This window comes from Amblyomma americanum, chromosome 10, assembly GCF_052857255.1.
Source record: "Amblyomma americanum isolate KBUSLIRL-KWMA chromosome 10, ASM5285725v1, whole genome shotgun sequence".
In the NCBI taxonomy this organism is placed as follows: domain Eukaryota; kingdom Metazoa; phylum Arthropoda; class Arachnida; order Ixodida; family Ixodidae; genus Amblyomma; species Amblyomma americanum.
This window is the reverse complement of record NC_135506.1, coordinates 131,142,189-131,155,586: the sequence shown is the minus strand read 5'-3', so window position 1 is coordinate 131,155,586 and position 13,398 is coordinate 131,142,189. Positions and strand designations below refer to the sequence as shown.

The 13,398-nt window shown below is 46.4% G+C and overlaps 1 protein-coding gene across 2 annotated transcripts in view; it reads right to left on the bottom strand.

Moving 5' to 3' along the window:
- LOC144106728 (uncharacterized) overlaps positions 1 to 13,398 on the bottom strand; it is a 467,224-nt gene that overhangs the window by 421,478 nt on the left and 32,348 nt on the right. For both annotated transcript variants that reach the window (XM_077639574.1, XM_077639575.1), the window contains exon 6: positions 3,111 to 3,182. In XM_077639574.1, the coding sequence (XP_077495700.1) occupies positions 3,111 to 3,182 (72 nt within the window). The remainder of the gene's footprint in view (positions 1 to 3,110; positions 3,183 to 13,398) is intronic.

The following is a 13,398-nucleotide window of genomic DNA, read 5'->3' as shown; positions in this document are numbered from 1 at the left end:
GCTGACTATATCTTATAACTCTCTGTTGTCTATTGAGACTCCCTTGTCGAAGGTATGTGTGCGATGAGGTGACGAAACGGCGTCGACATCAATGTCTTCGGCAGCAAAGCAACCGCGTTTACGTCAACAGCAAGACGAGAATACCAGTTGTTGGGCGAGTTGGTGTTCACCCTGATTTATAACAGCGGAACAGACGGGGCAGACAAGACGGGATACAACACAGCGTTCTGTGTTGCGTCCCTTGTTCTCTGTCCCGGCTGTCGCGCTGTTATGGATAACAGGGAAGGCGAGGCCGCCGACGCAAGCACGCTACCACCTCCGTGACAAGGAAGCAGAACAATGCTGCACCATAACTGCTGAGGCGAGCAGCACCATCGACGACCAGCGCTATGGTACGAGTGCGGCAAGGTAGTCTGAAACAGGCGACTAACCCGGAAGCGAGAAGCGGGAAAAAGACGACAAAAAAGTGCGGCCGACATCGGGTTGCGAAAACGTGAAGCGTAGGTAATTCGGTAGCGTTGTGTAAACAAGCATGTCGAACGAGATTTTTTTCGGTTTTGGTTCGGGTTCGGATTCAAGCCTTTCGGTCTCAGTTCCGGGCTTGGTGACGGACACACATTCAGTACCCGTACAAACTAGTTCGGAAAGAACCGAACCCGCGGAAAGAAGTTCAGACCAAAAACTCTGAACACCGATGGCTTTCACTTAACATTATTATTCTGCTTACTTTTCTGTGCGACATTTGCACGCAAAATTACCAAAAAGAAAAATTTGCTGAATCAACAATCCTTTCAGTTTACCGACTCTATTTCACAGTCCACGGCAAAAAGCATGAATATACGGCAAGAGCTCCGCAATTAAATGACCTGAAAATTAGGGGACGTCGACTATCCGCACACTTGAATCCATCCGATGAGGTGCATAAGAAGAAAAGTTGATGTAATTTGAATTTAAGAAACCATTCAGCTTCGGCAGTTTCCCAGACCCCGTCGCGCGAGTGTCATTCGGGGAATTTCCCCTTCGTAGAGTACTTAAGCGTTCGCAGTCAAGACCGCCGCAGGCGCCCTCTATCTTACCGCGCACTACTGAGGGAGGAAGCTGTCCTGTATCAGCAGGTGTATGCAGACAACTTTCCGTCACCCCAAAACCGACTTGCCAGTCATCTTGCCCCGGCACACCTTCAATACGCAACTCAAGAACTCACAAAACATATTGTAACGGCCGTAGACGTGGACCACATGCTCTGCTCGTGCGTGGAACGTGAAGAAACGAACTGCGTTGGTAAGACTGGGCCCCACTTGCCCTGGTTGTTCGGCTGCGCCGCGCTGGGTGGTCCCACAGGAAAGCGTGATTCTGCTTTCTCGGAAACTTCGCAGTTAAAAGGAAAACTCGTGCTCGTCTGGGGTTTGAACCCGAGACGACCGTTTCACTGGTGCAGTCGCTCTACCAATTGCGCTAACCGGGACGGCAAGCTTATGGTAGGGCGAGAGCGAATTCATCAATTACTCGAAATGAGATTCGTCTTGATCAAATGTTTGCGGAATTCCCAAAGGTGGAGTAGCTTTGTAAATAGAGATTAATTACTCACATGGACGCCAATGAGTAATTACTTCCTTATAACAAAGCTACTCCGCGTTGAGGTATTAGGGGTAAACATTTGGCCAACATTGTTTCTATAACGTACTTGCAGACTCGGTGGAACGATAGAAAAATCAAATAAGGCGCCAACGGTTTGATTACGAGTCGCACTTTGCCGACCACGCGTGAAGCCCATGAGGTGGTACCAAAGTGATTATGAACCAATGACTCACAATAACGTAATTAAACTCGAGGTGAGTCAAGCGATAAATATTGTTACGTGGCGGCCAGCCGAAGAATGGTGCAGAGATATGATTTAATAGCCGCGGGCCTAAGCCGAGCGCTGCGTCCTGCGCCACTCCCAGCTTCGTCTTCTTCATGACAATATTATGCCTCGATACCATTCATTAATCTGAAGGCGTCGCCAGAGCTCGGGAGATCCTGATTTATGCTAAACTTCGGCCAACCTTCACAACGTCCGTGATCTTGTCCGGCCAGTGTCACGAGTGGTTGGAAGCGCACGCTCTCGTCACCCTCCGCGCCAAGCGCACAGAGGTCCCTCGTGCCTTGCCGCTGGACTTCTGGTACCAGGCAGCGAAGCGAGCGCAGCAAATGCGCCCTCTCCTCCCTTCCTGGAGCAGATGCTCGGAGCTGGCTTTGCCCCAGGAATGCGTCGAGCACGGGAAAACTAGGCCGCCATTGTCGGCGCATGCAACGTTCACCGCCGATATCTCGGAAGTCGCGCCCTTGCCCCAGCCGGTGAGTCGGTGCCCTTCTTGCGTAGGCTTCTATTTCCGAAGAATGCCTCGTTGATGATTTGTAGCTAGCTGAACCGCTCTGTGTATTAATTGCAAGTCCAATAAATAGCATATGAGTGGTCACGCTTTGCTGACCCCCCCCCCCCCCCCCCACTCTTTCTCAAGCACGCACCCTCCAGCGGTTAGCGAGCGGAAACACTCCATCCGCGAAGGGGGAGTGCGGGGCGGAAGGCTGTCCCGCATATTTCTACAAGCACGCGCCTCTCAGCGCACCATTAATCCCTTCTAAGTTGCCCGGCCGCCGTTGCACACTACCGCCTTTTGTGCTTCATTCCTCTTTCCAGCAGCAACGGACTAGTTCGTTCTAGTTCTTTGATATCGTCAACTTCGCTGCATCATCTACTCTGCAAGAACGCGTAACCGATAACCTTCAATGCTAAATTTCGCTGTTTGTTTGATCGTTTCAATAAAATTCCACTTCCTTATGTAGTACCCCTGAAATGGGGGTCATTAAGGTAATAAAGTGAACTCAGTTGAACAAACGCCTACCGCAGAATCATTCAATTATCTTCGGTATCTCTGACATACAGAGAATGCAGGAGAGAAAATGTGCTTGTATCGACATTGAATGGGTGCCACCACATTCACATCACTGTCTCGGAATGTTGTCCCGTTAGCTGTGGCTTGCCAGAAGTCAGAAACAACAGTTTTTGTATTTTTGCGACACACGTTAGACATAAAAAAGATATAAAAGCAATGTCTACCGCGGCCTACCTTTGGAAGTTTTCTTCCCTGGACCAGGCTTCGTTCTTCTGGCAGAGGAAGAGTGCGTATCACCATGTGGGCCTGCAAGAGGCGTTTATTATAATTTTTAGTAATTGGTACGCGTATTGAGTGTGGGGAACCATACCTCTGCTTCTCAGAGTGCTAGTTGCACGTTTTTATATCACGGATTTATTGTAGAAAGCGAAGGCGACTGTCTGGAGTGGTATCTGATGTTTCATACAAGAAGAAGAGTGAGGAATCAGTCTCATCTAAGAGGGGAATAGAAGCGCCGATGAGGTGCCGGCTCTGTTGCCCAACACACCTAACAGCCGCCACTCGCTTTGTCGCGGGAAAGACGCAGTGTTGCCAGTGTTCACGCTGTTTCTTTCGTTCCGTAAGCTTCTTGCAAAATCACGCTTACGCATACAACAACGCTGCGAAGTTGCTAACATAACACGTAGAAGGCAAAGCCAAATAAAAATAAGATAGATGTGCAACAGAAAACTCATGCGCCGCCGCACAGTGAACCGCGCTGCACTTTTTTAGTCAGTTCCGCGCAATCATGCTCGTTTGAAAGCCATTCTTCTGCTGCGTAGCGCGATAGATGTATCAAGAAAAAACTCAAGTTCATGGTGGAAGTATCCAGAAGTTGGTAAAACTGTGATACGCTGCTATAAAACCACCCTTCCTCGTTGCAAGAAATAATTTTTTTCATGTTAGCCCTGTGAGCGTCCGTCTGCCTCAGCCGTCTTTTTTGCGCTGCGTTCTGTTCTCGGAATCCTGAACCAACAAGCCTAAGCATCTGTCTGCCCTTCTGGATATATCAGGTTGCTGTTAATGAAGTGGTGTTTGTGATACTCCCGGTAGCTGCTACGTATTCATCTAGGGGGCGCCCGGAGCGAAACGTTTCGGCGCAGCGCCTCACACTATTTGGTATGGTAACGTCCATGAAAAAAGCTTTGGCCGGCCAAACACTTTGTTCCAGGAAACTCCACGGAACATGAGCATTCCCGTGCGCGCCATGTGGCCGTGAATCGGAAGGAAAGTCCTCAGTCAATGGATAATGTTCTCACGTCATGGATTTATGAGCTGCGGTACATACAGGGCCACTGTGTAGTGCAGTTTAACAGTAAGCGCTGTTTCACCTACTGCTGATTTTTTTTATGAAGAAGTGGTCGTCAGCACGCTGCCTCTAAAGCTTCAGCAAACAGCACCACTTTTGATGTGAAGCCGGCAGTAGGCGGTGTCGGCCAACCTAATCTGGCTTTCGCCGGTAAGAAAGCTTCGCGCGTAGAGCTTCCAATGGGGTGAAAAACGATGGCTAAGGTGGAATGGGGGACAACGATCACGCCGAGACTACGCCGCAACGGCAGCAACGCGCATTTTCTGAACTTCCGCACGAAAAAAAAAACTATTTTAGCAGTGAATCGCTAGTGAAAACGCATTAGCGGTATTCTCTAACTTTTTTCAACTAAAATTTTGAACCTGTCCGTGTCCTCCTTTTTTATTTCAGGAACAGTTGCGCACTGTTAGAAAAATGCGTAGGTTACGCCCGAGAGGCTTATATGAAAACTTGTTTAGAATGCACAACATTCCTAGCAGCCCTATGAGACCCCTTGACGGCCTACAAGGTTTTTCCTTGATTCTCAACGAGCCTACCTTGTTCAAGAGATAGTGAAGCCTAGATCATTGTATAATCACTGGCTGCTGGTTTCCGGATTTGAAAAAAAAGCTTTTGTTAAGTTGGATGCTGTAGTTTTTTGTGATATAAGCAATGTTGTGCTAGTCTTTTTGAGATTGTTTTTGATTTCATCCCTGAACGTTTGGGTTTCAAGAGCAACTTCGGGGTATTTTTGAACATTTTTAGTTTAAAGTTGCGTTATACTTTTTGGACCTTCCTCTGATAGGATGAAACGGTTTTCGATAGAGGAAAACAAATATAGTGCACTAAGAAACACTCAAACCGAAACGGCCGGCTCAGGAGAAAAGAATTGTTCACATATTTGCAGGTCGACCTGTCAAACGCCTTTAGCAGCCGCCTTGCCTGGGCAAGATTCATTCTCCCCCACCTAACACCATTCCCCCTTCACGTACACTTCTCCCCATCACCGGGCCTTCCTCCTGAGAGTGAAGACCGTCTCTTAAACTCCATCAATGATGAACGCTTCGCCCAGACGAAGACAAGTCATCTTGGCGGAACGTTGGCAAGCGCCCCGAGGTTTTCCACTCCCTTATGCACTTTTTGATTATCAAGAACCATCTGTCCAACCTCTCCCTACCCTGGATTAAGATTTGTTTTGTTTTTCAAAAGCACAGCGGGAATGAACGGCGTGCATCTCGTGACGTCACGCAACGAAGACGACCCTTAGAAACCAAATTGACAGAGGCCACGAATTGGAAAATTTGATGGCGATTTCCACTGGTCGTGATGAAGCAGCTTTTCTTGCTCCGCGACGACGAAATCGAGTTCCACTGGTCGACCTGGACCGACCGCGCGGATTCCTCTGGTCGTATGGAGCAACTCGGTTCCATACGGAGCGCACTAGGTTAATCCGCCGACCGGCGACGGATCTCACCGCAACTTGCAGTCGGCGATGTCGTCACTTCCGAAAGACATATGTGATTTTTGGCTATTTTTAGCGCGTGCAGGAATGTCAGCGAGGAACACTGAGCGCTGCTTCGCGCCCGTGCCTTTTTAAGCGCGTATGTCGTCTTCGTCACCTTTATCATAGCGGTATATCATAGCATCGTATGGAATGGCAATAGCCCTCGTGTTGTCCGATGAGAGCTCGTCGGAATCTGATTCCGCGCACTCAGAGAGCAGCAGCGACAACGAAAAGTACGTCTTCGAAGCATTTTTCGAGGAACATTTCGCAGAACAACATGAAGTGGTGGGCGAGTTGGTCAGACATAGTTCTTGTAAACCAGCGCAGCTTTATTTTGTCTTGTTTTTCTCTGTTTTTTCGTTATTCTGTGATACCAGCGTGTATTTAACCACTGCATGGTGCCCTGAATAAATCTATTCTGTTGGTAGTTCAGCGCTGTGTTTTGTCTATTTCTGTTTGGCTTCGAGCCGTTGCGCTGGTTTACAAGAACAAGAAGATTTCTCAGAAGCTCCTGCGAAGGGCAATTTCCTCGTTGAAAGTTGCCCCGTAAGCACTCTGCAGATATGCGGTATATATTCATTAATGAACATACCTAGAGTATAACTGTGCTACTCACTGCCTACAAGGTTCACCAAAATGCGGTGCACCCCAGGCGTAACATGAACAAAGCGGCTGGTAGGTTCCATCGCGAACGAATTGCCTGCTCACCGCTGTACTCGCCGCCTCTCGTCGTCTGCTTACTCAAAATTTGGCGCCAGAATTGCCAAACCTCAACTTCCGGAACCAGTACTTCCGCTGCGCGCTCTAGATATTCCGCTGGTCGACAACGGTCGCTGTACTCCGAGGCGGTTTGGGGCGCTCTTTTCAGATTCTAGCGCCTCGCTTCGGATCCGCCAGTGGAATTCGCCATTAGTCTGCCGGAACAAAGAATCGGCCGGTTCAGATATTTGGCACAAAGGATAAGAAGATACAAGATAAACTGCAGTGCTCGAGGTAAACAATATCCCGAAAGTTCCCTTTAAAAGGTACCATTTTGTCTTTATACGTTGAGTCCATTCTACTGTACTGACGTTACGTCAGACCCCCCACAGAGAGCACTGTTGGGGCCATTGCTTTTTCTTATGTTTAAACAGGATCTGTGAGAAAATGTTTCTTTCTGTATGAGATCATTCGGTGGTGATCGTATGGAGTATAGCGTTGTGAGGGCTCCCCATGATTTAAATTCTTTACGCCAAGATCTATTTCGGACGCTTCGTGTTCAGATAAAACCTGCTTTCACCCTACTTTTGAATCCGTACAAGGAGTCTTGAATATTGGGTGAAACCCGATATCGCCGCCAAAAAGGTGCCTTCAAGAGAATGCGGTTTGTCACTACTAAAAAGCTAAAAGCACAGCGTGGGAGCTGGAATATTTACCTTGGGTCTCGAATTGTGTTTTCAGTTAAATATTAACGATATTAAACAACTTTTACCGCTTGCTATCGACATCAATAAAGTAGCTTAACTAGATGGTAAGTTCGAAAATGCGTTGTAGAAGCTACAACTGAGAGCAGAAGTACTGGTAGTCTTTTTATTGGCATTGTTTTATGTAGCGCTAACCAGATCAACTAAGTGCTGCTCCAAGGCTGGTATGCACTTAAAATGGCGGCTAAAATGTTTAATGAATCTTTCGCAATGTACAGACAGACATAGAAATGCTGCATGCAGGGAAGGTTGAAAAATAATTGCGATAAAGAAGATATATCTAAACTGGTCAAAACCTTAATAGTGAGAAAACTATAGGACATGTTATTACCTTAATAGAAAGTGCGTTGATACTGCATCTTTGTTTTTTTTTTGTGGAAACAGTATGCCTCCCAAAACATTATAATTAATGAACTTAAGAAAAATGACTCGATTTGTGCCAAATTTACAACTCAATGAGTGAAGCATATTTTTCTTCTTGAATTTCAGATTAAAATAAAATCTTGAAACAAAGGGCTCTAACTATACGCCACTGTTGCGAGCGGTAACTCATGAAATTAAAATTGCGGAAAACAATGCATATTTTACTGAAAAAATACAGATTATTACGTAAACAATATTATTACAAAATCCACTGCATAGAAGTATTGAGGAATGTTCGTCACTTCAAAGCTCTTTGCATTGGCTCTTTGACTATGTTTCTGAGAAGGCGTGCAAATGTAAACTTTGTTATGTCGTAACACGAGGATGCTTCAGAGGGATTGTAAGGATTTGGTGTAGGAGAAAGTGACTCTGGCTCCGGTGCAGGCCGCCGTTGGAATCTGAACTTGGCAACGTTTAACGCTAGAACTTTATCTAGTGAGGCTAGCCTAGCAGTGCTGTTCAAAGGAACAAGCGGGCATTAAATGGGATGTCATAGCGCTTAGCGAAGTTAGGAGGACAGGTGAGGCGTATAAAGTACTAAAGGACGGGCACATGCTGTGCTATCGTGGATTAGCGGATAGACGAGAACTAGGTGTGGGATTCCTCATTAAACAGGATATAGCTGGCAACGTAGAGTTCTATAGTGTAAACGAAACGGTGGCAGCTATCATAATTAGGCTTAATTAGAAGTACAAGCCGAAGGTGGTGCAGGCCTACGCACCTACATCTAGTCATGATGACCCAGCTGTTGAAAGCTTCTATGAAGACGTGGAATCGGCAATTAGCAAAGTAAAAACACAGTACAGTGTTCTGATGGGCGCCTTCAATGCGAAAGTGGGCAAGAAGCAGGCTGGTGACCAGGCGGTAGGCGAATATGGGATAGGTTCTAGGAATAACAGGGGAGAGCTATTAATAGAGTTCGCAGATAGAAAAAAATTACGCATCATGAATACCTTCTTCCGCAAAACGAGGTGACAAGAAGTGGACCTGGAAAAGCGCTAATGGTGAGACTAAAAATGAAATTGACTTCATGCTATATGCTCAGTCTGGTGTCGTACAGGATCTAGGGTCCTCAGAAAGGCGCGTTGTAGCGACCACAGAATGGTAGGGTCTCGAATTAGCTTATACTTGAAATGGGAACGGAAGAAGCTAGTAAAGAGGAAGTCCATTAACAAGCTAGAGGAACGAGGGAAAATAGAGGAATTCAGGATATCTCTGCAGAACAGATATTCAGCTGTAAGTGAGGAAGACGATGTTAATGTTGATACAGTCACCGATAATCTGAAAGCTATCATTACGGAGTGCGCAGCAGAAGTAGGCGGTACGACGGTTCGACAGGATACCGGCTGGCTATCTCAGGAGACGAAAGATCTGATTAAGAAACGTCAAAGCATGAGCGCGTCTAACCCTACAGACAGAATAGAACTAGCAGATCTGTCAGAGTTAGTAAACAAGCGGAAGGTAGCCGACATAAGGAAGCTTAATATGGAGGGAATCGAGCATGCTCTAAAGAACAGAGGTAGCCTAAAAGCGCTGAAGAGGAAACTAGGCTTAAGTAAAAACCAGATGTATGCGTTACGAGACAAGGAGGGCGATGTCATTAGCAATATGGATAAGATAGTTACAGTATCCGAAGAGTTCTACACCAATCTGTACAGTAGCCAATGTAATTAGAACGTTAATGATAGAGACACTAGCACACAGCAATCCGTCATCCCGCCCGTAACGAAAGAGGAAGTAAAGAAAGGCTTAGGAGCAATGCAAAGGGGTAAGGCAGCTAGTGAAGATCAGGTAACAGCAGATCTGTTGAAGGACGGAGGTTCGTTTAGTTTATGGTTTATGGGGTTCAACGTCCAAAAGCGACTCAGGCTATGAGAGACGCCGTAGTGAAGGGCTCCGGAAATTTCGACCACCTGGGGTTCTTTAACGTGCACTGACATCGCACAGTACACGGGCCTCTAGAAGAATTTCGCCTTCATCGAAATTCGACCGCCGCGGCCGGGATCGAACCCGCGTCTTTCGGGCCGGCAGCCGAGCGCCGTAACCACTCAGCCACCGCGGCGGCTTGAAGGACGGAGACGAAATTGTGCTAGAAAACTAGCCGCCCTGCATATGCAATGCCTTATAACCTCGGCCGTGCGAGAAGCTTCGAAGAACGCAAACATTATCTTAATTCATGAGAAAGGAGACGCCAAGGACTAGAAAAATTACAGACCGATCAGCTTACTGTTCGTTGCCTACAAGTTGTTTACTAAAATAATTGCTATTAGAGTCAAGGCAACCTTGGACTTTAATCAACCAAATGATCAGGCAGGCTCTGTAAAGGATATTTCACAAAAGCCCATATTCACACTATAAATCAGGTGATAGAGAAATGCGCAGAATATAACCACACCCTGTATATAGCCTTCATTGATTATGAAAAAGCATTCGACTCAGTGGAAACCTCAGCATTCATACAGGTATTGTGATATCAGGGTGTAGATGAGCCTTATGTCAAAATACTAGAATATATATATATATATATATATATATATATATATATATATATATATATATATATATATATATATAACTGTACAGCTACCATAGTCATGCATAAATTCCGCAGTAAAATTCCAATAAGGAAGGGCGTCAGGCAAGCAGACACGATCTCGCCACTGCTATTCACTGCATGTTTACAGGAGGTATTCAGTGGCCTGAATTGGGAACAACTGGGGATAAGAGTCAATAGAGAATACCTAAATAATCTGTGTTTCGCTGATGGCGTTGCCTTGCTGAGTCACTCAGGAGATGAAGTGCAAATCATGATCAATGAGTTACAGACAGAGCAGTACGGTGGGTCTAAAAATTAACATGCAGAAAACCAAAGTAATATTCAAGAGTCTAGCAAGAGAACAGCAGTTACAATTGGCAATGAGTTGCTGGAACTGGCAAATAAATACGTCTACTTGGGGCAGGTAGTGACAGCTGATCCAGATCAAGAGAGGGAAATAACTAGAAGGATAAGAATAGGGTCGAGCGCATATGGCAGGTTCTCTCAGATAATGAATAGCAGGTTACTAATATCCCTCAAGAGAAGAGTGCGCAAAAGCTGTATATTACCGGTACTCACCTACGGGGAAGAAATGTGGAGGCTAACGAAAAGGGTGCAGGTTAAGTTAAGGACAGCACAGCGAGCCATGGAAACGAAAATGTTAGGTGTAACGTTAAGAGACGGGAAGCGGGCAGAGTGGGTGAGGGAACAAACGCGTGTTAAAGACATCCTAGAAAAATCAGGAGGAAGAAAGGGGCTTGGACAGGGCATGTAATGCGAAGGCAAGATGACCGCTGGTTTTTAAGGGTAACGGAGTGGATTCGAAGAGAAGGCAAGCGTAGCAGGGGGCGGCAGAAAGTTAGGTGAGCGGATTAGATCTGGAAGTTTGCAGGCATAGGGTGGGCGCAGCTGGCAAAGGACAGGGTTAATTGGAGGGACATGGGAGAGGCCTTTACCCTGCAGTGGGTGTAGTAAGCCTGATGATGATGATGAGTGTATGAGACTTACATCAAGTGTCTGCTAGGTCATGCTTGCTCGTTGTGATACCCGCAAAAAATTCTGATAAAAACAAATTATTTGAGGCACATAACTTTACGGCCCTCTACGTCTCAGAAAGTTATAGCCAACCAATTATTTCGTCTATCGTAAAACGAGTGTTGGGATAGAGCGCCTCCTCAATGAACCGGAGAAAGTTAAGGCCTAATTTGTTTCAAAATATTCAATACAATTCAGTTGGATCCCCAAAGAGAAACATGAATTTCTCGTCCACATCACAGATACGAGCGCGTTGATCAAGTCCATATATTACGCGAGTTCCGAGCCAGGAGAGACTTGTTCAAATCAACAAATTTTTCTGGCGCTATTCGAGGACAGATTGCTACAACTTTATTTCGCGTAAGTATGACTAAAGACGAAGTGCTTTCATTGCAATAATAAATATTTTTCGTACGCTCTTGTATTTTGATTTATTATATTTCGAATTCACTGTTATGCTGCACATGCTGCTCTGGCTAAACAAAATCAGGAATAAGAAAATTAATAAAACAAATAGTCCTGGTTGCCAATGCATTGACTGCTTCACAACCACTGGAATAATTTTTGGTGTCGTGTATAGTTGCAGACCAATTGCCAGCTTTTACTGGTGTTACATATTGGAAACTGGTAATTAAAACAGTCAGGTGTTTGGTTTTATGGGGGTTTAACGTCCCAAAGCAACTCACGCTATCGAGAACGTCGTAGTGGAGGACTCCGGAAATTTCGACCACCTTCGCTTTTTTAACGTGTACTGGCACCGCAGAGTAGACCGTACTCTAGCATTTCGCCTCCATCGCAATGTCATCGCCGAGGCCGAGATCGAACCCGCATCTTTCGGGTCAGAAGCCGAGCACTGTAATGACTGAGGCACCGCGGCGGCTTTAAAACATTAAGTAGCGTGGCATATCTTCATATTGGGCTACAGCTTTTCTTGGCACACACGAAATATTGCATAGCCGGCGCGTCTTTGCCACTGCGCCATTGTGCGCAAGACGTTGCTCCTGGCCGCCTGGAACGGTTCTCTCTCCACGGCATCTTCTACTGTGCCGCTGGGGCAGTTGGCGCGATCTATATACGCTTCTTGAACTAGAAATGGCTAGGAAGTTTGTGGCAATAAAAACTTCTTTTTAACGCGAGATAAATAAGGGACTGGTTTCCTCATAAATCCCTACAAAACTAGGTTGCCCATAGATCGCGTGACCTTAGGACATGAGGATCGCCTGCGGCTTGTAACTGGTCGGGAGGGGTTCCTGGCGAACAGCGAACTGTGTCTCTACCGGTGCCGTTTCAGGAGTCACCTGCCATCGCAGGGCAGCGGTGCACCACAGCGCTGCAGGGGGTTTCATGAGGGATCTGTGAATGTAAAGTAGAGAATGACCGATTCTGCATAAATGGTTGTCAACCGATAAATTAACCGCCTCAAACCCCTAAGGCGGAGCTTAGGTATCCGCTCCAGTTTTTCATATGTCTTCAAATTGAAAGTGGGCCGCCGCTTTCAAAATATACTTTAAATAACGAATATTTGCAATATAGCAGATTCCAAAAGCAGCCTTCTTTCCCTTCCACGTGTTCAACTTCATTGACAGAAGAAGTTCTCGCGGAGTATAACAGCTGGACACCACTCAGTTCGCGAGCGGGTAAGAGAACGTGTCGCGCATCACGCCGCTACGCTGGCGCAGCTGTGAATGGTGCGGTGCGTTTTACGATGCGTATCTGCTTCGTATACAGTGCCGCTTTTCTCTAAGATATGCCTTCAGTGGCATAAAAAGTAGGCACCGACCAAGCACACCTGCAAGTTTCAGTGGGAGCGATACTTGTATTTCAAACCATTAGGGAGATATGCGTCGAACGCGTGCGCTTAAAAACGTCACAGTTGACTAGGACGTTCTCTCTCGCCGCTCCCTTCGCCTATGGAGGAAAAATGCTAGAGGCCCGTGTATTGTGCGATGTCAGTGCGCGGTAAGGGAGCCAAGGTGGTCGAAATTTCCGGAGCACTCCACTATAAGACGTACCTCCAGCCCGAGTCGGTCATCGCTTCCTCAGATTAAGGTTCAGCACGATGCCTTGCGGCGTGCACAAAAACGATCACAGTTTTCACACAACCGTCTCACAACAACACGATGACTGTGTGCGTGGCTTGATCGCTGAAAACAAATTACGATTTATTTTGAAAGATAAGATGGAGATTTTGCAAAGTAAACAAGGCCTAGTAATGGAAAGGCCATCGGCCGTAT